Source organism: Lepisma saccharinum, chromosome 23, assembly GCF_977018435.1.
Source record: "Lepisma saccharinum chromosome 23, izLepSacc3.1, whole genome shotgun sequence".
NCBI lineage: Eukaryota > Metazoa > Arthropoda > Insecta > Zygentoma > Lepismatidae > Lepisma > Lepisma saccharinum.
In genome coordinates, this window is record NC_139251.1 from 9726298 (window position 1) to 9753804 (window position 27507).

The 27507-nt window shown below is 39.2% G+C and overlaps 1 protein-coding gene across 1 annotated transcript in view; it reads left to right on the forward strand.

Moving 5' to 3' along the window:
- The first annotated feature begins 574 nt into the window (after nucleotides 1–574).
- The window catches only part of drosha (ribonuclease 3 drosha), a 221289-nt gene continuing 194356 nt past the window's right edge, over nucleotides 575–27507 (forward strand). The window contains exons 1-2 of the mRNA XM_083144582.1: nucleotides 575–759; nucleotides 22506–25535. Of these exons, the coding sequence (XP_083000708.1) occupies nucleotides 22567–25535 (2969 nt within the window). The 5' untranslated portion in view covers nucleotides 575–759; nucleotides 22506–22566. The remainder of the gene's footprint in view (nucleotides 760–22505; nucleotides 25536–27507) is intronic.

Below are 27507 nucleotides of genomic sequence, written 5' to 3' on the forward strand. Positions count from 1 at the left end.
ATCTCCACCTGTCGCTCATTTAGCTATACCAAAAAGCACCCCCCCCCCAGCTATCCGCAAAGTTAGAGCAAATCTAACGAATTACGCTCGTATAACGATCTAAGATCGTATTTTCCAGTAAGTACAACTTTCATACTAGGGGCTTCTTTTGAATATCCATGTGCTTGTTTCAATTTTTTTTCTTATGTAGAAGTAGCGCAAAAGTAGCGAAGTAGCGAGTAGCGCTCATGAGTAGCGTAGCGAGCTACTTTTTAGTAAATGTAGTTGTGCTGTAGCGAAGCTACATTTTTGGACAAGTAGCGGTAGCTGTAGCGAAGCTACTTTTAAAATGTAGCATTCTGATCACTGGTAATTGCATACATAGCATGATGAAATCACGATAAAACAAAGAACGAGTCTACTGCCACGCGCATCTTTTTTCAAGGTTCCAGCAGAAAAACAACGTGGCAGCAGACACTACCTATTTTCAACCGAAAATTTACACTGGGACATTGGCTAAATTGTTGGATACATCATGGCAGCCAGAGATTTTCTTCAGTTGGAAGTCACATGTACATCATCTTTCTCACCTTCACCATCGCAAAGAGTACTTCGCGTGATGCGTATTACGATGTGCTGGAACGTGTGATTTTGGGAAAGAGTGTTTAAATGTTGGCTTCAATGAAGATAATTCATGATAATAGTGTACAAAGTAGTATTTCCTCAAGATGTTACTTATTGGAAATGAAGCTAGTAGCTGTATATTGAGACTTTTCGAAGGTTTGTCACTTATGTAATAATACGGTTTATACAACATGAAATCATTTGTTTACATCAACATACATAAAACATGTATAAAAATAGATTATCAATAGAACTGTTAGAGTAAATTACAATATCGTACTATTGTAGCGATCGAAATTGAATAAGAACTGCTGTTTTTATATCTATGTTACATGTACCCGGTTTGAGATTTGCTTTTCTATCGTTTGACCGCCGTTTGACACCCAGAACTGTGGTAATGAAAGTATGTACAGAGAAGTTATGTTAGAAGTAGAAAAAGTTGATGTAAGTGAAATATGTTTCTAACCTAAGGGAGATGCATTGGCTGCGATGAGGGGGGGGGGGACGTTGGCCTCCCCACTTGCCACCTTTGCTACCATTAACTGCAGATGTTATTATTTTCCTATCCATATATTACTTTCATAAATATCATTGGTAACATTATCGTATGAGGGAAACGGATTCCTTCAAATTTACAGGAGAAAGTACTTACGGAAATAATTTTCTTTTGCGTTGTGGAAGTTCCTGAATGTAGATTTGATCCATTTTAATGTGAATGCGTGTTGTTTTCTACGAAAATCTCTGTCCAACACGCTGTTTCTGCTCCCGCCATTTGCTTTCTGCACGAGAGTTATTAGAAGTATAGGTTGGGCCAATCCGTTGTTTACTCGTAATGACGAAACGACGGTAAGAAGTGAATTTATCAATGAAATGAATTCCAAATCTATGCGCTAGTGTTGCACTATGCAGATAGGAAAACCATACCAGAAACTGAACACACGAAATCGAGTACACAAATGAGCATTTCCACCCATTTACATTTTGTGGCTTCAGACAAATTGAAAATAAATATCGATAGGTACTTATTGTTATGCTGGACAGAATATTATTGATCGGAACGGATTTTTTTTTTTAAATCCCGTCATTCGGGACGGGAAATATTCGCAATTTCTCGACTAGTCGGGAAATTTTCCGACGCTCTGGAAATTTCAAATTCTATACGTCATTTTCACCTTAAGTGATTGTCTTTGCATTTCTGGAATGAAAACTAACAATTTCCGATAAGTTCCAGGCACTTGCAATGTAGAAAAGAAAAGAATTAATACCGTTTTGAAATGACCATTCGGAATTTCCCAACTGCTTGGGATCCAGAAAAGTAGGGAAGTCGTTTGCTGAAGTCGGCATCGGGACAGAATTTTTCTTTCCGATGCCGGTCCCGACTTTTCTAGATACCGCACACCACTTGTTATTATTATTTATTACAAGATACATCTTCCAAGTACGTTGAACATAATGTACTGTGTATACCAGAAAAGACAAGTTCAAATGAGCATTTATGTACACTATATTTACACTAGGCTATGCACTTGTATTTTTTTCTTCATTGCACAACATGTTTCCGCGAATATATCAAAGTCTGCCTAACATGAAATGTAATATTGTACAACTTTGCTTTCACGCAAACTTGTCATAAAGTAATATTTCATTCTCACAGGCAGTGGCGTGCCCAAGCGGGAGTTGGTGGGGGTTATAACCCTTCCCGATGGCCCAGTATTCCTAAAAAGAAAGAACGTCAAATGTAGGAAAAGATGGCAAAATGAGGGATGACTACCAAAAATAGTGTACGTAACTCCTCCCTTTCGAAAATCCTGGGAACGCCACTGCAGTCTCAGGTCAACATGCAAAGGCAGATTTTTTCCACCTTTCGGTGTGTAGTCTTTAATTTCTGCAGTAGAAACCAAGTGTGGCTTCTTACCGATGTGTAAAATGATTAATACAACTTTCGTGTCGGTATTTTGTAAGCACAAAATATACACGAAGTTTTGTTCAAAGCTAAGTTGCGTTACTGCGAAACCGTAATTAGATTTTGATCAGCTGTAGGAGTTTAGCTTAATGGTTTAATTTTTGCTTTGTAACTTGGCCATAAAGCAGAATTGAGTTGCAGAAGTCTTTATTTTTTAATATCGCTTATACGTTCTATGAAATAAATGTTAATGTGTCTGTAATGGTCTTACATAGTATTATACATTTTTTAAGAATACTTCAGTGAATTGAATACGTTGCCACAAATATTTAAAATACTATTACTAATTTGTATAATACATTTTAAACTTCTGCTCTATAGAATCCTTCAAAATGTCACCAGTATTTTTTTCATATAATCAAAAGAACATCACGTTATGAATCTCCTGCATGTGATTGCAGAGTAATCAAACAAACGCCAAATTATCTATTCTTCCATTGCACGTTAAGGAACAAACACAGACACGCCCTTTTTAACAGACTACACAGAGCCAAGATACCAAGATCATACACTCTCTGTTATCGTCTCCCCCCCCCCCCCCCCCGTGGTTTAAAAGATATCATAACAATATGTACGAGGGTGGTTCAGCATGCTCCGCCCCTGACATAGATGGAACCCTCGGAGGAAAACCAAATCACTGTCACTTTTCAACATAGTCCCCTGCAACATTAACACACTTTTCCAATCGGCCTTCCAGTGCTTCAATCCCAGTAGAAAGATAATATTTTGGTTGGTCCTGGAACCAAGCATTCACAACATCCATAACCTCGGAATCGCTGGCAAAATGTTTTCCACGAAGGTGTTTCTTCATGTTCGGGAACAGGTGGAAGTCACTGGGGGCCAGATCTGAAGAATAAGGGGCATGAGGGACAATTTCGAACCCTGCTGCATGAATTGCAGCCACCGCACCTTAAGAGGTGTGGATGGGACCATTGTCACAATGGAACAACAAACCACGGGCGAACATTCCGCGGCGTTTCTCCTTGATGGCAGTACGTAATTCTTCAATTAGGGTTACAGAATAAACACCTGTGATTGTCTTTCCCTGTTGGAGATGGATTCCTTCTGCATCCCAGAATACAGATGCCATCACTTTGCCCTTTGGTGGCTGAACCTTGAATTTCTTTGGGGGTGGAGAATGGGGGTGTTTCCATTGCATGCTTTGGCGTTTACTTTCGGGATCGAAGTGGTGAACCCACGTTTCATCCATTGTAACAAATCTCTTCAGAAACTTTGGCTTGTCAGCCTTTATTGTCCGCAACAGGTTCTGACTTTCACACGACGTGTCCTCTTTTGGTTGACCGTCAGCATTCTCGGGACCCAATGTGCAGAGATTTTTTTCATTAACAAATGATGATGAATAATTGAATGCACACTGCCAGTTGAGATGCCACATGTGTCTGCTATATGGCGGACAGTCACTCGCCGGTCTGCCAAAATCATGTCATGCACTTTTGTAATAATTTCTGCTGTGGTCACCGTTGCAGATGAGCCACCACCATGCTCATCTTCACAGGTCTGCCGACCACATTTAAATTCACGGCACCATCTCTTCACTAGATCATATGAAAGGCTAGAGTCTCCAAGAGTTCCCACCATATTTGCATGGATGTCTTTCGGTGTTAGATTTTTCTTGAGTTAATATTTTATCACTGCTCGGACCTCAGATTTTTCCATTGTTTCACATGTGGCTACACTTCTTAATGATCATCAACGTGTAACGAAAAGAGAAATTGTTGTAAATTCTTGAAACTTTGTGAATATTGGTCTAAAGAATGAACAATGTTACATGTAAAATTACAGGTCTCTACTATCACTGGAAATGGGTCAGGGGCGGAGCATGCTGAACCACCCTCGTAAATCTCTTTTGTGACCTACACTGAACTCATGTTAAAGTTTCATTGACATGTGAAAGCGGAAATTTAGAGATCCTTCTTCTTACGATTTCTAAACAACCGAAGAGTGTGGTGAACGTGAAACTACTTATTGTTGGCAACAACGATATGTATTATACAAATTGTCTCTAATCAAAAACCCTATTACATCACAGGAAGTGATTTTAAGACAATTCAGTAGTCACTTTAAAACCACTGAGTGTCACATGGTGGGAAAGCAGATTCGATGCCTTAACTTTGTTGAGATGTCAAATGGGAGAGGTCTAGGATGCACTCCTTCAAATAATTGGCGACAATAAAACTGTCCAAATGGTCGCACATGAGGCTCGGTGTATTGCAAACTAGTTGTGTGGCTTCACATTTCTTTGCTCACTAGTTATATGGTACGTATGACTTCTTATTCCACGTTTTGAAAAAAGCAGGAGTGATGAAAATTTCAAAGTTTCTTAGACGCCACTTGGCAGCCTGGTAGGACTTCCCTCCCTCCACTCGTGGAGGCATCGGGGGGGGGGGCGACCTTTGAGTCCAGGTTGATGAATTGGCATAGAATTTAGATATAGATGATCCAAAGATAGGCAACACTGTACAGGACCGAAATCGAAAGGAGAAGCAGTTTCAGTATGATGAAACTGTTGAAGATCCACTAAAGCGGTACAAAGTTGATTTTTATTACCAGGCCGTAGACGATTATTTTAGCTCTAAGAGAAACGTTTTAGCAGCTTAGACATCATAGTGAATTTTCCATTTCTTTTATGATATTAGTAAGCTTAAAGACATGCAATCTTATCTTTGTTTGAAAATTGTAGAAAACTCCCGGAATGTTAACACATGAAAGCTACTGAATTAAAAGATGAACGAAAAGCGTTTTTGGCTATAAGAAAACAATTACACGAAAGGAGTCCTTAAACTGATAAATAGTCATGATTTTGCACCTAATGTGAGTGTAGAACTTCGGATTTATTAACTTTGTCGGTAAACGTGGCAAGTGGCGAACAAAGTTCTTCTTGGAAATTAAGGCTAATAAAAATACCATCTCCTATCAATCATGTCTGCAACACCCTTGTTTCTATTTTATGCAAGATAGCTTTATACGAAGAAGAATATTAAATGCAAAGGTAAAGTTCCCTGTGAACATAGCACCATGTTACACCCATTCATTTGAGGCTGGGTGAACCACAGAGCCGCTTTATGCGGGGAAAACGCAAGAAAGAATTCAGACCTTAGATCACCCACATTTTAAAAATCCAATCATGTATCACAGACCTACAACGTTAAACATATGAAGTCAAGCCTTCATTTCTTTCCTAATACTTGTTACATTTAAGAGAAAGAGAGAGTTTTCATAAAATATAGTAATAAGTCTAATATAAAATTAGTGTTTAACTGTGGTCGAGCGAAATATCCTTTTTTGGTTAATAGTATAATAAAATTATTTATTTTATAGTTTGATGTTTTACTTAGGAATATATTAATTTTCAATTTCCCGTTGCTACGTAATGACGGGAGGGGGAGGGGGGCTTTCGAGAGGGAGCGGCATCTGCCGCCACCTGCCAGGGCGGCAAAATTACTAGCGCCGGCCCTGGTGTACACTGTATGTAACACACCTTATTACTGACTTCCTTGACCTTGGATGTACAGGGTCAAGGAAAACAAAGAAATGAGCATAATTTTCTCTACGGAGAAGATATTGAACCTAAACCAAAAAGAACACAAATAATAAACTCGACAATGTAAATTGATGAGATTTAGTAAATCATTTAATGAAGTGACTAATTGCAAAGGACATAATCAGCTCAGATCCTATTACTTCTTCATGGTATGTGAAGTAAAGTTCCCGCCCAACCGTTTGACGGCGTTAGTGGCTATCGCATCTCCTTTCCCACAGACTGTAGTACACATCCTCATCTAGACATTGTTCTTGTTCTGGTGTTTAATATCTGCATACTGCAACACTGTCGTTTTGTCATTTCACGTGACTTTACATTGAAGTGATGCATTCACTTGGCCGGTCACACGTCATCGCAAGCAAAAACTTCAACCGTTACCATGGTTTTGGGCCAGGGCTGGTTTGACCGCCGTTTGACACCCAGAACTGTGGTAATGAAAGTATGTACAGAGAAGTTATGTTAGAAGTAGAAAAAGTTGATGTAAGTGAAATATGTTTCTAACCTAAGGGAGATGCATTGGCTGCGATGAGGGGGGGGGGGGACGTTGGCCTCCCCACTTGCCACCTTTGCTACCATTAACTGCAGATGGTATTATTTTCCTATCCATATATTACTTTCATAAATATCATTGGTAACATTATCGTATGAGGGAAACGGATTCCTTCAAATTTACAGGAGAAAGTACTTACGGAAATAATTTTCTTTTGCGTTGTGGAAGTTCCTGAATGTAGATTTGATCCATTTTAATGTGAATGCGTGTTGTTTTCTACGAAAATCTCTGTCCAACACGCTGTTTCTGCTCCCGCCATTTGCTTTCTGCACGAGAGTGCAATGTTCTGTGTGTTAAGATGATGCAACCCCGTGGCCAGTGTTTCAGCCTCGCCGTGTTTTCACTAGAACATGACGTGTCGAGTATTTTTTTTTTTAACTATGCTTAAAAAAAGGTAAAGTGTTCCCCTGTGCTTAGCACCACGCCAAGAAGGCGTATAGGGGGTGTGGGGGTAACGCCCCACACTTTCTTGATCCGGTCGTAAGTGGGGGTGATGTGATCAGCATCACGCCCCTGACTGCCTTTACCCCCCAGGGTTTCCCCCAGGTACCCATGTTATTCGACGCTGGGTAGGCGCCGGCGCCGCTTCCACCGTTAGAAAAGTTCCCGGATTTGAACCGGCCGGGGATCGAACCCCGGGACCTTTAGCATGGTAGTCAGATGCGTTACCGACTGAGCCACTGAGCTTGCCTAATCTAACCTAACCTTATGGAAAATGGATTTTGGGGCTAACGTCAATGGTTTGTGAGGCTAACGTCAATGGTTTGCGACGTATTAGCATAATTTCAAATCCGGGCATGAAAGTATATATTTTCCGGTGAACGAGTTTGCAACACTGGATAAATCGACAAAACACTCTCAGAATGCCCCCTAAACCAGTACGCTATCATGGCCATAATGTATTACAGATTCGAAACAAGTAACAGTAAGTACTCGTAAATGTAAGAAATAGACATTGATATGCATTATTTCACTTTAGGAAATGTTCCACATTCGAAAATAACATGTTAGCAATATAAAGATGTCCGAAATATATGATTCGTAGGTGTTTCCCTCATACGATAATAGTACCAGAAAATGGTGATCAAAATCGTGTGCTTACTCATCATGGAAATGAAACAAACTGCTTTTCAGTGCTACAGGTACAACACACAGTAACAGCAACACCCACACCCATACATTGTATTTTATTTTAGTTGGAAATGGTCGAAAAAAAACTGCTTTTTTTTTGGGAAAAATGTGTTTTTTTCACAAAAGTGTGTCAAATCAATGAATATAAATGAGTTGGCAGTATTTTTCCTGCTCTATGGTTTTCGTTTATCTCCCTACTGTAAAATAGACACTCATTTCTAAATATAAAATACAATTTACAGTATGAAATTCGTAGCTAGACATAAACAGTGTTTTCAAAGAGCTGGCTTTTTTTAATGTCCGGTTCTTTACGAGTATTATCTTCATATTTCAGTAGGTTTATTGAATATATCTATGTAGTATAAAGATATTCACATAACTAGAGTAGTTTTGTATGTGCCTTTAATAGAACCTAATAGTATGATATGATTTTCAATGTTTGAATTTATTATACGAACAGGTACATGAAGCGGTGGCTCAGTCGGTAACGCGTCTGACTACCATGCTCAAGGTCCCGGGTTCGATCCCCGGCCGGTTCAAATCCGGGAACTTTTCTAACGGTGGAAGTGGCCCCGGCGCCCACAGCGTCGAATAACATGGGTACCTGGGGGAAACCCTGGGGGGTAAAGGCGGTCAGGGGCGTGATGCTGATCACATCACCCCACTCACGACCGGATCAAGAAAGTGTGGGGCGTTACCCCCACACCCCCTATACGCCTTCATGGCGTGGTGCTATGCACAGGGGAACACTTTACCTTTTACATGAAGCAAAAAAGAAAATACTACTTTACCTTTTGAAAATCTAGTATCAAATCTCTCTACATGTAATTTTGTGTTAAGTATAATATATACTTGTATTCTGGCTTTCCAGTACATTATGTATAATTTAGTTAAATGGCCGCTAAACCTGGTCACGGAGCAACTAGTGATGTATTTTGGCTGCTTCTTGCAGTGGTTCTCAACTTTTGTGAACTCACAGTCCAGTAAATGTATTTCTCACAAGTTGATGACCTGATCCCAACAATTTCACTTATAAATACATTTCTGATATTTAAAGTTTACGTGGAAATTAATATGCACCCATCATTAATATTAATATATCAACTATGACATAATCATAGTTCAATTATGTGTAGAGTTGCTGTCAAATATAAAATTAGATTTAAATTAGGTGCAACAAACCTTTTGCGACCCTGAAAAACACTGGCACTAAAACTGAAGCAGAAGCAAATAAGACTGGTCTGGCCGCAAATGGCAAAAAATAAATCTATTTCAGAAATCTGGACCGGACCTACAGTTTGAAATGAGATCCGAAGCTCTCTGAGTCCACTGAGGATTGAACCTCAGACCTCCTCTTATTACAAGGCAACAGCATTACTTTATTCCACTCCAGAGGTCCATTCATGATTATAAAAGGAACCTTCTATCCTGACTACCATGCTAAAGGTCCCGGGTTTGATCCCCGGCCGGTTCAAATCCGGGAACTTTTCTAACGTTGGAAGCGGCCCCGGTGCCCACCCATAATAATATGGTTACCTGGGGGAAACCCTGGGGGGTAAAGGCGGTCAGGTGCGTAATGCTGATCACATCACCCCCACTCACGACCGGATCAAGATAGTGTGGGGTGTTATCCCCACACCCCCTATATGCCTTCATGGCATGGTGCTATGCACAGGGGAACACTTTACTTTACTTTTACCGGCCTTGTTCCAACAACAGTACTTGCAATTTGTTCTCTGTGATTTATAGGCTAAATTAAATCTTTATGCCTGATGAAGTAGCTAACAATCTTCAATCTTGTTAAGTATAGAGAACAATCAGACTGAAGCAACACATGATGGGGGGTGAGATTGAAGTGACAACTGGAATGGGCCCCTTCAGTCTGTAAGCAAGCATCCACCATGCATACATAAACAAGACCAAGCTGACATGATGCACACCATTGAAGGAGCTTTCAGACTGATGTCTCGGATAACAAGCGACACAGTCTCCTTCAGTATAAAGCAAAACATTCACCGTGCATGTAAGATCAACAGACAAAAGCGGCACGATGCACGCCACTGAGAATACAGTGTAGTCCGAGCAACATGCAAGTGACATGTTTAGCTCGTTGTCACACTTCAGTTCAAAATGTTGAATGGATTACTGAGGGTCTGCTTCCAAGTGACGCATGTCACTTGTTGCTTTGGTCTCAACGTTCCCTGAGAAAATGGTACAGTCCAAGTGATGAGCAACTAGATTTGCAAAAAAGCTGGCTTTTTTTAATGGGTGTTTATTTTTTTTGATAAAAAGCTGTTTTTTTTTGGAAAAAACTGAAATTTTGGCTTTTTTTGGGCTTTTTACCAATTACAGCTAACCTATTTCACTTGAAGTTACTGTTATGAGTTTACAGGTTTGTAACGACATGTTTAACAACTAGCTAGAAAAAAATTACATGGTGTAGCAGCCAAGAGACAGATATTGGCCAATCTTAGTGAACACATATTGCATAGTGGTTCAGATACAATTTTAACCTTAGCTTACCGAAAGGGGGGGGGGGGGGGAGCGGCTTGCAGGCCCACCACCTCTATTTTTTAGATTTTTCAACTGGAGTTCTCTACGATATTCCCAATATTTCTCTATTACTTTTGTTCATAAAATGGAATGTAAATAGAATGGTGGGCTTATCAGGTGCCATCTTTGAATGCGTCTCATTCGAGACATTCATGCCAGTGACAGTGTACAATTGGTTGGTAATGATGGTAATTATTGTAATTATTATATTTAATAAACAACTGCACTTCTACAAACAAACAAAAAACTTAATAAAAAAGTATAATATATATGTGAGACACTCATGCATTGGAGTGGATTGATTTGGTGTTCTAAGTCCACTTTATGCACAGTAAGTTGTTGATGTCATAAAATTTGAAACATGTTAATAACAAAATATTCGATGTTTCGGGACAATTAAAAACCTTTACTGTTCGCAACACATATCCAGAAGTATACGTGTTATGTGAATGTGTGTATATATCCTGTTTAACAGAGCTTTGAGATGGAAGCGACATGTGGTTCTTGGAAACCAATCCTTAGAAGTAAATGCAAACTTTTGAAAGGAAGCAACATAAGCTGCAAGTGTCATTTGGCCTGTACCGTTTTCTCAGGGAACTTGCAGACAAATACAACAAGTGACATATGTCACTTGGAAGCATACCCTCAGTAATCCATTCAACCTTTTGAACTGAATTGCGACAACGAACTAAATATGTTACTTGCATGTTGCTCAGACTATACTGTTTTCTCAATAGCCTACATTGCGCCGCATTGGTCTATTATTCTTGCATGCATGGTGAATGTTTTTCTTTATAATGAAGGAGACTGTGTCACTTGTCTTTTGTGACATCAGTCTGAAAGCTCCTTCAATGGCATGCATCGTGTCGCCTCAGTCTTGTTTTTGCTTGTCTTGTGGATGCTTGCTTAGACTGAAAGGGCCCTTGTCACTTCAATGTGACCCCCCCCCCCCCCCACTGTCATGTATTGCTTCGGCCTGAATGTTCTGTGTACTAACAATATTGTTAGCTACTTCATCAGAGATTAACATTTCATTTAGCCTCAGAGAACAAATTGCAAGTATTGCTCTTGGAAAAGGCTGGCTTTTTGATAGACGTTCCTTTTAAAATTATGAATGGGCCTCTGGAGTGGAATAAAGCAATCCTATTGCCTTGTAATAAGAATGGGCCTGAGGTTCAATCCTCAATGGAGTCAGAGTGCTTCGGATCTCATTTCAAACTGTAGGTCCAGTCCAGATTTGTTAGTTGTTTTTTTTTCCGCCATTTGTGGCAGGGTTGGCATTTTGCCCATTTTTTGGGGAGTTTTTAGTTGTTTTTTTTCATATAAAACCTGAAAGAACCCGGACAAAACTGGGTTTTATTGGGTTTTTCAGGTTATGTTTGTAAATATATGTATTTTATAAATGAAATACATTTTCCGTAATTGTAATTTATTGGAACATTCAATTTGTATTTTTTTAGTTCACTGAATCAAAAACTATTTAATATTTTTCTGTTAATATAGTTAAGAATTGACAATCAAGGTCTCACACCTTCAAAATGATTAATTAAAAAATATACATAACCGCAACAGATAATTCAGGGTCCAGGCCTACCTACCGGCTGCCGACCACACTCCTACCTGATCCTACTCTGAGGTGGTAGATCATCCAACCAGTTATGGGGTGATGTGTGGTCAGCACGACAAACCCCCAGTTGTTGTCGTAGGTTTTCATGACCTGGTTACGCTACTCATTCATAGCTTCCCAATTTAATCATGATGGTGGGTGGCCTCCGGTCCCATACCCAGGCCGAATTCTCAGGAGAAAAGCTGTTACATTTCCCCCAGGAGACTCGGACCTGCATGCGTCCCGTAGCTGGAGCTCAAAGCATGGCACCGTAGACCGCACAGTCACGGTGCGGGACAAATGATTGTCATAATACTATGTTCTGAAATATTTGACAAACAGTTTGATTCTACTCTTCCTGAATGGTGTAACAGTTAATAGATCTGCGATCAGTTCCCAGGGTTTCACATTGCAATACTATACTGATACTTGATAGCTATGGTGGTTTAGTCGACCTCCATGGTGGAGTGGTTAGCACAGCAAGCTGCGATGTCAGTTGTCCCGGGTTCAAATACTTGTTTGTGTTTGTCCCAATACAGAGAATAGAGAGAAAATATAGAAAATTGATGTGTGAGAAATTGAGAAAAGAGAGAGAAAACTTAGGGATACTGCTTAGAGGTATTACTTTTATTACAAATGTAAAAAAAAGTCAACAGGCTGTATGACTGCCATGCAAAAGACCCGGGTTCGAATCTTGGGCTGGGTGATCTAAAGTTGGAATTTTTCCAGTCTTGTTCGTGCATAAAGCATCTCTAGGACTCACCCAGCCTAAACGTATCTGGGGTTGGGGGGGGGGGGGGTTGTGATGGCATCACCTTCAGAATGGCCTAGATCAAGAATATGTCTGGGCCCTACCCCCATATGCACTGAATGTGCCTTCATGGCATATACTATACAACATACGATAGCTGCACACACACTTTTATATCTGCTTCAATACAGTTTGTTGACAGTATGAGGGTTATTTTTTAAGTAAGGTCCGATTTGCAATCAAAACTTAGTAATTAAATGTTTTTCTCTTTTTTTAAAAAAAATTCTGAATTTACGTACACTTCTCTATTTTTCTACATAATTTCCTTGCCAGTTTAAACATTTATCGTAACAAATTACAAGTTTTTGGATACCCTCCTCATAAAACTCTGCTGCCTGTGATAATAGGTGGTAGTCGCTAGGTGCAAGGTCTGGACTGTATGGCAGATGATCAAATACCTCCCAGCCAAAAGATTCAATCAGATCTTGAGTTTGAACCACAGCATTTGGCCTTGCATTGTCATGAATCAGTACGACACCGGCTGACAGCATTCCACGCTGTTTGTTCTGGATTGCTCGACGAAGTTTTTTAGGGTCTCACAAGTAGGAAGCTGAGTTAATTGTTGTTCCTTCCGCCATGTGAAGACATTCCTGGGCGGCAAGCGTTTAGACACAGATGAGGAAGTGAAAACGACCATGAGAAACTGGCTATCATCACAGGCGGCAGAGTTAAACTGGCAAGGAAATTATGTAGAAGAATAGAGAAATGTATGTAAAGTCAGAAAATAAATGTTTTTTGAAAAACATTTACTTACTTTGTTTTTATTACAAAACGAACGGACTTTACTTAAAAATAACCCTAATAGATATATCACAGTTGTTTTCCCATTATTTTTGTGGATGTTTAAATTTAAATATCTCCTCCGTGTATTAACCATGCCAAAATTATAAGGCTTAAATATTCAATTGTCTTGGCTCGTTTCATCCAAATGGAATACCGTATCCATTCTCCAAAATATCTGGTTGCTATGAAAATAACAGTTCCCATGGACAAAACATTAGTGACCCTAATTTGGCCCCCGATATACATATGCACAATATTTAAAAAAAAAAAAAAAATCATTTCAAGCCATAGCTTAAGAAATGTCCTAAAATATTTGTCTCCTTCATTAATGTCCAAAAAACGTAGTTTAGGCAGATATTTGAAAGTGTCATCAGAATTTGAAACTACCTCAGAATATGAAAAATAAATATTTCATCCACCATCTTGAAATGGTTTCAACAAATGCAAATGCAAAATAAATAATTTCCTGGGTGTATCTAGTTGCGACATGAATTTAATCTTTAAAACTCTAAATTTTCTACAGATATTGTGGTCACAAAATTGGTGACTTCCCCAACCCTTCCTAAACCACACTATATTACAGTTTTTTTAAATTAAAAACCTCAAGCTCAAATAATGTCCTAATGTAGCTGAGACTTGGTTTTCTTAATCTACAAAAATATAACCTCAGAAATTAGCAAAACTTAAAGCTCTCGCAAGGCATGTTAAATCAGTCTGTCGTCCACCATCTTTAAACATCTATTAAAACAGGGTGGCGACAGACTGGAAAACCGGGAAAAGTCAGGGAATTTGAGGTGTCAAGAAAAGTCAGGGAAATGTCAGGGAATTTCGTCTTATTTTTTTTTTTTTAATATCGTTATGGAATTCTGCACGGGAACAGGAAATCTCGTTCGTAACTTTCAGCCTCAACTTTTAGGCCCCTTTTATTCACACTACGGTGCCAGAAACAAGTGATGGCACGAGGATCTAGAGAGAGAGAGAGAGAGAGAGAGAGAGAGAGAGAGAGAGAGAGAGAGAGAGAGAGAGAGAGAGAGAGAGAGAGAGAGAGAGAGAGAGAGAGAGAGAGAGAGAGAGAGAAGAGAGAGAGAGAGAGAGAGAGAGAGAGAGAGAGAGAGAGAGAGAGAGAGAGAGAGAGAGAGAGAGAGAGAGAGAGAGAGAGAGAGAGAGAGAGAGAGAGAGAGAGAGAGAGAGAGAGAGAGAGAGAGAGAGAGAGAGAGAGAGAGAGAGAGAGAGAGAGGAGAGAGAGAGAGAGAGAGAGAGAGAGAGAGAGAGAGAGAGGAGAGAGAGAGAGAGAGAGAGAGAGAGAGAGAGAGAGAGAGAGAGAGAGAGAGAGAGAGAGAGAGAGAGAGAGAAGAGAGAGAGAGAGAGAGAGAGAGATAGAGATATTTCTCTCGCCTGGGCTTCTCGGCGGGAATTTAAATTCGAACACTCTTTGAAGGAAAATTGTTATAACTCGGGCACTATGGGAGCAATCTACTTCGGATACTTTTGTTTTTCAGCTGAAACATCAGAGCATGCAACCGTGTACAATTCAGAATGCCGAACCGAGGAAAGGGGTTTGGGGGTCGCGACACCCGAATTTCAATGGAAAAAAACATAAAAGTCTGGAGTTTCCCCCTCTTCTCCCAATATTTTGAGGAGAGGGCGCGAACTTTAGTATTCTCTTCAAAGAATGGAAATTTCTCAAGAGAGTGAAACATGTTTCATGCTCTTGGGTGCCATACAAGTTGAATAATAAGCCAAAATGTGATTATTTATTTTACGAAAAATAGGTAATTTGCATTTTTGGAGGAAAATTGTTATGGGAGCAATATACTTCGGATAAGTTTTCTTTTGCAGCTAAAACATCATAGCATTCAACCGTGTACAATTCAGAATGCCGGACCGAGGAAGCGGGGTTGGGGGCACGACCCCCGAATTTCAATGGATAAAACTTAAAACTTTGGAGTTTGCCCCTTCTTGCTCCGCTATTTTGGGGAGAGGGCGCGAACTTTGGTATTCTTTTCAAAGAATGGACATTTCTCAAGAGAACGTGACATGTTTCATGTTCTTGGGTGCCATACAAGTTGAATAATAAGCCAAAACGTGATTATTTTTTTTTACGAAAAATAGGTAATTTGCATTTTTGGAGGTAAATTGTTAAAAATCGGGCACTATGGGAGCAATCTACTTCGGATAAGTTTTGTTTGTCACATAGAACATCAGAGCATGCAACCGTGTATAATTCAGAACGCCGGACCGAGGAAAGGGGCTTGCGGGGCGGGACCCTCCAATTTCAATGAAAAAAAACATAAAAATCTGGAGTTTGCCTCCTCTTCTCCTGCTATTTTGGAGAGAAGGCGCAAACCTTAGTATTCTCTTCAAAGAATGGACTTTTCCAGAGAGAATGAAACATGTTTCATGTTCTTGGGTGCGATACAAGTTGAATAATAAGCCAAAATGTGAAACTCTGTTTTTTACTAAAAAATAGGTAATTTGCATATTACTCAGAAAATTGTTATAACTTAGGCACTAAGGGAGCAATCTACTTCGGATAAGTTTTGTTTTGCAGCTAAAACATCAGAGCATGCAACAGTGTACAATTCAGAACGCCGAACCGAGGAAGGGGGTTTGGGGGCGCGACCCCCGAATTTCAATGAAAAAACTAGAAAAATCTGGAGTTTGCCCCTTCTTCTCCCACTATTTAGGGGAGAAGGCACAAACCTTAGTATTCCCTTCAAAGAATGGATGTTTCCAAAAAAAAGATTGAAACATTTCATGTTCCTTAGTGCCATAAAAGTTGAATAATAAGCCAAAATGTGATTTCTGTTCGGAAATGCGGCATGGATATGTTGCGGGGAGAGGGGGGATGTTGGTCATCAGTATGAATTTCTCAGGCTTGCTCCAGACTTGTGTCATAGTTTCCACCCAAACATATTTCGTAATCAGCACCATGAATACCATATGGTATCATCGGGCCAGTACGATCTTACTCTGATGATACCATATGGTATCATCGGGGGAGTAAAGGTTAAGCTTCTAAATATTACATGGAAAATGCATTGAATTATATTTTTTTTCTTGTCCGTATAGGAGTAGTAAGGGAACTTGTCAACAGATGGAGGGGATAAGAATAGGTGGTGCCGTCCAATGGGGATAAGAATAGGTGGTGCCGTCCAATAGTTGTCGGACGTCGTAGTAAGGCATTTCCTTGGGCAAACTGAAGGAACATTGAAACAAATAGGTTCCATTGATACATAACGATTTTTGTTGAATATCGCCACCCGACAAAGTATCTCACTACAACATGCAACAGAAATTGCATTGACTGCAGCATCCAACAAAAATTCCATGCATAAACAAGAAGAGCTTTAGACTGTAAATATGCTGCTGGAATTTATTACTCTTCTGGCTCACTTCACCTTCTTTTAATGTAGCAGTGCTTACGAAGGTCTTCTTTCATCATCCTGAAGTATTACTGGTTTCGCACAAGTTAACATACGTTTACAATGACATTGCACTATTCTTAGATATCAAGAAGAATCCAACCAAACGGGATATATTTTGAATACTATCACGAAAAAGTGAAACATAAACTGCATTGGTGAACATTATAAAAATTGGCAAGTGCATGCTCCCAACCTCAAATTTACTGCAACACTAGTATTGCAATGAAATTAACGCCACTCTCTGTCCTGTCTGTTAGTAGGGACATTGATTTTTCGCAAACGCCCAAACCGTGAAAAATGGTAATTGCTGTGAAGTTATGTTTAGGAATGTGCAGTGATGTCTGGACACATTTTTCGCCCGTTAGAAATATCGAAATAATGCGTATTTGGCAAAAAAAAATGCGAATTGTTGGAGTTTTTAGCGATTTTTTTAAAAGAAATGTCCTAAAACAATGAAAAATTCCATGAAATCCAACATGCTTGTCTTTTTTAGGCCATGTTTGTGTACATAGAACATGCAAGTTTTCCAACAATTTATTCAAGAGTAAACTATAGAGTTATACGTACATGGAATAATTCCGACAGCCACATTAAATCATGTAAAAGTAGCAGGGTTCTAACAAGAGATCGAGTGCGTATCGCACGAGATATGTTTTGAATTACCAAGCTAAGTGTGCACCATCGGCATTTGTCGAGCGAGTAATAATGGAGCTCAGTCGTTAGGGCATCTGACTACTATGCGAGAGACCCGGGGTCGATCCCTGCGGGGGAGAACCGGGATGTTTTCCACCTATTCAAACTGCTCCGGCACCGCCCAGCATCATATGAAGCTGGTACCTTGAGGATAAAGGTGCTGATCACATCACCCCCACCTTCAGCCGTGATCAAGAAAGTGTGGGGCCCTAACTCCAAACCCCTATACATTTCATGGAAAAGTGCCGGGGAGCACTTTACCTTTACTTCCTCAAAAATCTGTTCCAACATATCACACTGTCTCGAAAATACATAGACCACGTGACCTACAATTTAAAATAATAGTTTAAAAGCACAATGGAGTATTAAGTTTCAGTATATTTGGTAGATAAATGTCCTAAAACAAAACGCGAATTTTGGGAAACGTAACACTAACAAGCCAAAAAATACAATGCCAATTTTTGGTGCCATAATATATCGGTATTGGTCACATGAGATTGATTGATTTTAATTTTTTGGGTGCGTCGCCACTTATGGTCATTATGCACCCTTCAGTAGATACGGGGAAATTTCCATTATGTAAAATCCATATCTTAAAATTAAAACACCATGAAGGTATAATTTGAGATATTTGCCAGAAAATGCGCTAAAATGAAAATGTGAATTTTGGGAAAAATAACACGTTATAGTAAAAAAAAAAAAAAAATTACACCAATTTGAAATCATTCACGACATCTGGTCTGCACACCTCACACGATTGCTGGTGGCTCTGTGCCAAATTCTGAGCGTGCAAAAATCTGATTACTACACGTAGGCTACATCGCAGTCGGTGGGAGACTGTATGAGAGCTGCAATATTTAACCTAGAACTTTCCTAAAACGGTTGCATTGTAACTGTACCAGATTACAGCTACATGCCACTTCTTCCTGCCTGCATGTGTGTGGGTCGCTCTCCGACCACTAGTGCTGCGTATAGGGACCATTGGATCTTTTTTCAGGATGCCCCTCGTATATGAACTTTCAGAAGCTTTTATTATTAGAGTGTTCCTGTTTTAATGTGTGGTTAGCTAAGTCAGGTACCTATACAGTGAAATTCTATAAATTGCTTGCGTTAAATTTCTGATACCTACATACCCTTTTCGTCAGCAATAATGGTATAACTGCATGTTGTCAGTTTCACAGTACTTCACTTGGATATACTGTACTGAAGCAGAAATCCCATTGATAATGTAAGGAAATATGACACTTTATTTTGTTCGATTCAATTGTTTCACTTATATGAAAGAGTTAAGTTGTTTGCTTTACAGAGAAGAGAGAAGTAGCTTTATGCATTGAAAAATGAGTCCGCACTCATGGTTCTTGCAAACAGAGGGTTCCAAACCTGAGTGAGAATATCAACATATAATACCGAGAATATGTAAGGAGACTGATAAATTTCAAATTGTATTTCTTAATCAATCTCTCTTCACTCTTATCTCATTTAGTCGTAACTTTAAAAATAATCAAGTATTTTATTTTAAACTTACTGCGTATGACAACATTCCTTCCCTAGCTTGTGAATTGAAATAATTTTCCAAATTCACTATTTTGCAGTTTGAATTCAAATCATAGAGAATAGAGAAATTAAGTCAATTTCATAGAAGATAATATTGGTACTTAACAAAACCATACGTGGATCTGTATGAGTTTATTATTTCCATTTGCAAAAACATCGATTTAGTTTAGTTTGTAATTGTCAGGGAAAAATGTAAATTTTGTCCTGGAAAACCTGGAAAAGTCAGGGAATTTCATTTCTGCTTTTTTGTAGCCACCCTGTAAAAACACATACAAAACTACTCTAGTTATGTGAATATCTTTATACTACATAGATATATTTAATAAACCTACTGAAATATGAAGATAACACTCCGAATGAACCGCCCATTCAAAAAAGCCAGCTTTTTTTAGAACGCTGTTTATGTCTAGCTACTAATTTCATATTGTAAATTGTATTTTATATTTAGAAATGAGTGTCTATTTTACAGTAGGGAGAAAAGCAAAAACCATGGAACAGGAAAAATTGTGCCAACTCCTATATTTTCATTGATTTGAGACACTTTTGTGAAAAAAGCCTAACCAAAATAGCCACGGTTAACTCCGTTTTTTTCCCAACCACTTCCAACTCTACATGCGACACTTGTAGCTTATGTTGCTTTGGTTTGAAATGTTGCATTTACTTCTAAGGAAGCAGTGCCATGTGTCGCTTCCATCTCAAAGCTCTGTTAAACAGGATATATACACACATTCACCTAATATGTATACTTCTGCATGTGTGTTGTGAACAGTAAAGATTTTTAATTGTTCCGAAACATCAAATATTTTAATATTGACACAGGCCCGTAGCCGTAACCGCCAGCCCCCCCCCCCCCCAGGTAAAACTATTTTGTATTCTAATTTGAGGTGAAGAGTGAAAATGTAGAGAGAATATATTAATTTCTTCACAACTTCGTTCGTTCATTTTGTTTATGAGCAGAAGTCTAAGCAGGGGCAAGTCTTTAGAAGATTCTCTAGACTTTAGAAAGTTCTTTCATAGGAGGCCTTCTTTATCTGTACATTCCCTGCCCCTGTTGCAGCCTCTCGTTTGACAGAAATCTCTGACTTTAACGTCCATTCACATTCCTTCCACATTACGTCAAATATCAAAACATCCCAAGTTTTATTGCTTTGGGCGGGGGTGGAATGTACAGTAGGTACTATGATTGAAGTTAATATTGTACAGTCTCTGACACTTCTGCGTTGTAGCGATTCCATTGAAAGTAAATTAGGTCATTACAACCCAGAAGTGTCCATGACTGTACATTTAACATGTATGATATAAATATCTGTACCATCAAAAATAGTATGGATGGTGTCACTTCAAGAGATGTTTTAGAAGATGTAGAAAAAACTGTAGTATTTGCATATTTCAAAATTTTATATTTTAATGTAACTTAATGACATCCGACACTCATAATTGAAGACTAAAATTGGTAAACGCTGTAAGTGCCACAAGAATTCAAACACCGTTTTCCACGTTAAACTGTGAAATGTGCCATGCCTTATAATGTGGTAAACGTGAAAAGTGGCTGGTAGCCCTCTAAGTAGTTCAAAGGGCATGTAAAGAGGTCACTAGTGTGAACGTTCTTACAGGCTGATGTGCGGAACGATGTGATTTCCCAACACTTTCACTTTTGGCAGAGCCCCCCCTGGAGGTCAGTTCTAGCTACGGTTCTGTATTGACATTTGTTTCATGTTTTATGTCATCATCATTTAAATTAGACTCAAACATGTAAAAGCTGGTTTTAAGTCCATTTCATGGTCAGATGTGCTCATCAGGACATGTTTAGTATTAACCCTAGCTTACCCATGCTGTACAAGAAACTTACATACCTGGGGGGTTACTCACAGACTCACACTATGTTTATTATCACTAAAATTCAAGAAATAATTTTATTATTGAATCGCTGCTTCCTTTGCTGATTATACAGGGTGTCACATAAGTAATAGCGCAAACTGACACAGGTGAAAGTACACGATAATAGAAGCAAAAAAGTCTCAGTAAACATGGGTCTGCAAACGAGTTATTTTTGAGATAAACATGGTTTGCAGACCCATGTTTACTGAGAGTTTTTTTGCTTCTATTATCGTGTACTTTCACCTGTGTCAGTTTGCACTATTACCTTTGAGACACCCTGTATAAAAAATACTATATTTAATATAAAATGTTAACCATTATTGCATGAGTGTCTCCCATATATTCGATCATTTACTAAAACTCATAAAATCCATAATAATTGTTTATTAATGCCTTTTTGTAGAAGTGCAGTTGTTTATTAAATTATTTATTTATTTATTGTATAATAATTACCATCATTACCAACCAATTGTCACTGGCATGAGTGTCTCGAATGAGATGCATTCTAAGATTGCACCTGATGAGCCCACCAAGTGCATGTTGCCTCCTATTTACATTACAGTTATGTTTTTATGAGCAAAAGTAATTGAGAAATTTTGGGAACATGCTAGAGAACAATGCAATTTATTTTCAAGCAGTTGAAAAATCTAAAAAATATACATGTGGTGGGCCCCTCTTCACCTCGGCAAGCTAGGGATATAAATTGTATCTGAACCACTATGCAATTTGTGACCACTGGGATTGGCCAATAATCTGTCTCTTGGCAGCTACATCACATATTTTTTTTTACCTGGTTGTCAAATATGTCACTACAAACCTGTAAACTTGTAACAGTAACTTCAAGTGAAATAGGTTAGCTGGAATTGGTAAAAAGCCAAAAAATCCAAAATTTCCAGTTTTTCAAAAAAACAACAACAGGTTTTTATATATAAAAAAAGGCTTCTTTGCAACTCTATATTTTATACATACGTATATAATTATTACTTTACAACCAATATGATGTTCAATGTCTTAACATATGTTTTCCAATACATAGCTTTGGGTCTTATCGTAATACAAATGTGAATTCCAAACAGCTAAAGTTTCTTAAAAATTAGAAGTGAAAGAAAGGAATTTTTCATGTACAATAAATTTAGTTTGAATTTTTGAACAAAATTTCCTTATTTTGTAAAATAGCTGTTATGGAATTAGAAATGTTAACTTGCAAATTAGATTTTTAAAAAAATTTAAGCACTTGGCAAATGCTCTTCAAGGATTTAAACCTGTCCCCTCACTTGTTTCACAGAAATATGGTCTGGACTTCTAGGTTAGGGACGATCTAATTTGATATATGCAATATAGCCTATATTGATTTCTGGTTGTAATTAAATTTATTTATTTATTTTTGCAGATTCTGATATTACACATAGGAGGTAGCTTGAGAACAAATATATCTGTGCATAAGTTAAACCATGGAGCAGAACTTTCGTCCACCTCCACCAGATATGCCTCGCTTTGGAAGACCTCCAAGATCTCCAAGACCAATGGGAATGAAGCGATTTCCACCACCTAGAGGATTTCCGAACATTCCACCAAGAGGACCAATGCCTCCAGGAGGTCCTAGGCATCACCATCCAAATATGCCACCATCTAATATGTCCCAGCCAAACTTCAGACAATTTCCGCCTCAAAATGCAGGCTTTGGAAATGTTCAGCAGTCACCTCATCTGCCACCCCCACGGCCTCCACATCCTGGGGGCCCTCCAAACATGCCAAGACCTCCCCATCCTGGCCTTCCACCAAACATTTCCCGACCACCTCGTCCGGTGGTTTCTTCAAATCCTATTCCTGCAAGACCGCCACCTCCGGTTCCAGGGAACTGCATGAGACCGCCTCCTCCTGGACCATCTAACTGTTTGCGTCAACCTCCTCCGAACGTTCCATTAAACTGCAACCAACCACCACCACCAAATGTTTTGCGATCTCCACCACCCAATCTTCCGCCTAACATTTCGCACCCCCCTCTTCATAAACCTCCACCAAACTTCTCACGTCCCCCATTCCCTAGTCCACCTCAGAGACTGCCACCCAACTGTGCACAGCCACCGCCAGCCTTAGGTCCACCAAATTGCCCAAGGAGGCCGTCACCTGATAACCTTCCTGGTAGTTTTTCACGGGCTCCTCTTCCGTCATCGCAAGGGCCACACCCAAATATGCTGGCTCAGATTCATGGAGGTGTTCCACGACCCAATGCTCCTCCTCATAATATGAGTGGCTTACATCCCAGTGTTTCCCCACAGATGAACTCGTCAGCATTAGTTCCAGGACATCCACCACCAGTACCACCTCACAGCATGCACGAACCACATTTCCAAAGTTCAACTTCCATGAACCACCCGCAGTCTCTACCACCTCCCCCTAATGCTGGTAACCAACATGCACCGTACAATTCATCCAACATGATGTCAATTTCATCGCATAGTGATAGAAGCAATCCTCATCATGACAGCAGCGACACTTCAACATATCCAACCTCCTATTCAAGTTCTCAGTTACCTGCACAGAGTGATCCTCTCTCTGCATCATCATCACGCCCTTCTACAAGTTACGGAAGCTACAATGCTGGATCACGTTCATCCAGTTTTAATGCAGATGATGGAAATGGAAGCACATATGCGTCTAGCTATCATAAAGATTCTGACAGTGATCCAATAACAGAATTTTTAAATAAGTTGAAGCAACCCAGGTTAAAAAGTAAACCCAGTTCTGACTCCAGAGACTCAAAATATGACAAATTTTACTCTGACAGGGACCAAAGTAGTGGCAGGTACTTGGATGAACCTGATAGATATTCATCCCGTCACAGAGAGGAAAGAAACCCAAGCAGTTCATCCAAGAGAGAGAGGCCTAAGTTCGACATTGATGATCAAGATAATGCTCCCAATGAGGAGGATGATTTCCGATATAACAGGAGAGAGTCGAGCAGATCCTACAGGTCAAGCAGCAGAAGTCCTCCAAGGAAAAGGAGAAAATCGGGTTCACCCGTTGGGAGGTACAAGGAGAGCAAGGACAAATGCAGATACGCAGACTATGACGATCATTACAGAGAATACTCCAGAAGCCCAGAATTTGTTAGAGAAAGAAGATGGAGCAGAAGCCTAAGTAGAGAGAGGGATCATAGGAGACTTTCAACCTCGCCAGCAAACTCTGTGAAAGGTGTTGTCAGGAAGAGATCATACAGCCCAAGCGAGATAGATCCAAGAGAAGACAAGCCAAGACCTAGAAGTCCCAGAATGTACCCTAGGTCTCTAGGTTCTCCACGGCCTCAGAGCGAAAGAGTAAGAAGACCGTCTGTAAGTCCCGAAAGGCCTTCCTCCAGAGATCATGTTAGAAGCATCGAACAGTCAAGTGATCCACGAGACGTGGGGAAACAGTCGGTCAGTCATGCAGAGGTTCGTCATAGAGAGAACTTAGTTTCCGAAGATTCCAGAAATCGAAGATTTTCGCCAAGTCCGAGACGGCCTTTGCCGAGGGAAGAATCCCGAAGTCCTCCAGGACCTCACGTCGTACAAGACATTCAGGAACGAAGCGAAAGCTTTGCCAGAGAATATGTGCATGCTAGCAGAGCTTCAAGTTCACAGAAGTTAAGAAACCACAGCCCTAAAAGACTGAAAGCAGGAAGAAATTCTAGAAGTCCTCAACACAAATTCGTTAGCAGCTCTGAAAAGGTTAGAAGCCATCCCCAGAGTGCTGCCATGTCACCAACCAGAGATAGGCCAAGTTCTGCGGATTTCCATAATTCCAGAACAGCTGCTCGTAGTCCCGAGGATTGCAGAAGGAAATCTGGAAATTTAAGTGAATTTTGCGATGGAAGAGAAGTAAAGAATCCGCAGAGTCCCGAGAGAACTCTAAGCGATGCTAAGTACGCTCCTCGGAGGAGTTCTCCCCATCCACATAGGAGTAAAGAGGTGGCTAGTAACAGCAAAGAGAAGAAGAGAAGTGCTGCAGAAGCTAGGAATAGAGGTCACAGTATTAACAGAAAGAAGAGCCCCGTGCCAACTAGATGCAGTCCTCCTCCAAATACTAGAAATAGAAGCCCCAGTGTTTCTAGGAAGAAAAGTCCTGGAATCCCCAGAGGCAGCCCTACAGATTCTAGAAACAGAAGTGTTAGTATGTCAAGAAAGAAAAGCCCCATACCCTCTAGAGCAAGTTCAGCGAGTTCTAGAAACAGAGGCCATGGTGACTCTAGAAAAAGTCCAGTTGCCTCCAGATACAGTCCCCCAAGTTCCAGCAGCAGAAGTCACGGTGTCTCCAGGAAAAGGAGTCCAGTGTCCTCCAGGAGCAGAACTCAAGAAGACAAGAGATCCAGAAGCCCAACCCTGTGCAAGTCAAACTATGGGTCAGGCAGTTTGTCCAAGGATAAAGCACTCGACCAGTTAAGGTGAGTTAATTGATTTTTCTTACTTTTTAGTTTTTTATTGTAAAATTGCACATAACAATTATTGCTTTGAAGCTACGATATGTAGGCCTATAAAGGGGTTGTGTGTGTGTGTGTTGCTGCATACATGTTCCTCTGTTCTCTCCTTGCATACAGAGTGACTACCAAATGCAACTCATCCTGGTGTTCAAATTCCATTCAGTTCCAAGAGAAAACTAGAAAATTTGTTGCATGTGCCAAACACTGACAATTGAAATACAGTGCTCCATAAGAATAGACCACATACTTTTCAGTGTAGATGATAACATTTTAAGTGGGGATGAGACCGATTAATTGCTACTCTATCAGTATTGGCCGATATAGGCATATCAGCATATTGGTTTGTCGGTAAAATTACCGATAATTTTTCAGATCGGATATATCTATAAATATCTTATAATTCAATCCAAAATTCTGTCATTTTGTTATACTTTTTATGGATAATCTCCATGCCCTACTTACAAAAAAAACAAAACTAAATGTCTAAATATGCAGCTGCTTTTGCACTGCAGTCACCTCGAAACACACATTTATTAAGGAGTTCAGTGATCTATACAGGTTTTCAAGGACCATTTGGAATTTTATATCGGATCGGCAGAATTTCGGTTATCTATAATTGGTAAATTTTATATTGGTACTTTATCGGTATCGGCCAAAATTTTACATTGGCTCATCATTAACTTTAAGAATATTTCTACATAAATTTTTGATCTTAATGAATGTTTAAAAGGTTAAGTTAAAGTAGGGAAGGAAATAGTTGAGCAAAATAAAATAAATCTGTGAAGAGCTTTCAATAGATACACTTTTATGAGGTAAGAAAAGACAAATTTTCCCATGTTCATTCCACCATGTCATGAAGGCACAAGGGGAGATGTGAAGGTAGGTCCCGACGTGCGCAAAATCACTTCAATTCTTTTGGAGGCGATGTGATCAACACCATGCTCAAGCTGCTTTTATTCTCGAATTGAACCCAAGTCATGGCAGTAAAATTTTGTATGACTGTATCATTGCACAATATTATGAGAGTTTGACCTAAATAAGTTTTACCGATTCCAGTGAAGTACCAGTATAAAATTGACAGAGGAACCAGTAGCTGATTACATACAAGTCTAATATAAATTAGCATACATTTGGTGCATTTTGATGAAATGTTCACTTAAAAAAGCGAATGGTGCTGAAGTAATTTTTAATTATCTACACGATAAGATTAAGTCCTTTAAAATACTGTTGATTATGTTTTAATATTCAACAATCATGCAAAATGTACTAAATACATTTTTCTGCTATAAAGGTGTCGTCTTGATAAAATTAAAAATGTACAGTATAAGATCAATAGGATCAAATGCAATTGAATTTATATTTGGGATAGTACAGTGTAATCAGTACTCCATTAATGCTGGTCAACATAGGCATATCTCTTTATCTGTAAAATGGCTGATGATTTTTTACTGACCCAATATTTTTATAAATAGCCTGTATGTCACTGCACATTTCTACCATTCTGTTATTGTTTTTATGAATATAAAATGAATTCAGATCTGTTCTTCCATTTCTTAGACAACTTCTAAATTTAGAAATTATGACCGATTTTTTTTTCTCATGCAAAACTCATTGCAGTCACTTGGATACTTAAATTAATTATGTATGCAAATTAAGTAAGCTTGTTCTTGGAATTTTTCCCATTTTATTAGATTGGTAAAACATTGGCTGCTGGTTCTGTTAAATATTAGGCTGATACTTTACCAATATCAATTATCAATTGATTCCTAATTTACAACTTAGGTCAGAATTGTTTAACAAAGTGTAGTTCATGGACAACCAATGGCCTATAGTGTGGTTCCAAATGTTTTGCCCATAGGCCATAGAAAACATATTCTAAATTTTATTTATTTCTTGAAGATTTCCTAGCGGCGAATGATGAAGAGTTTTTCTTGGG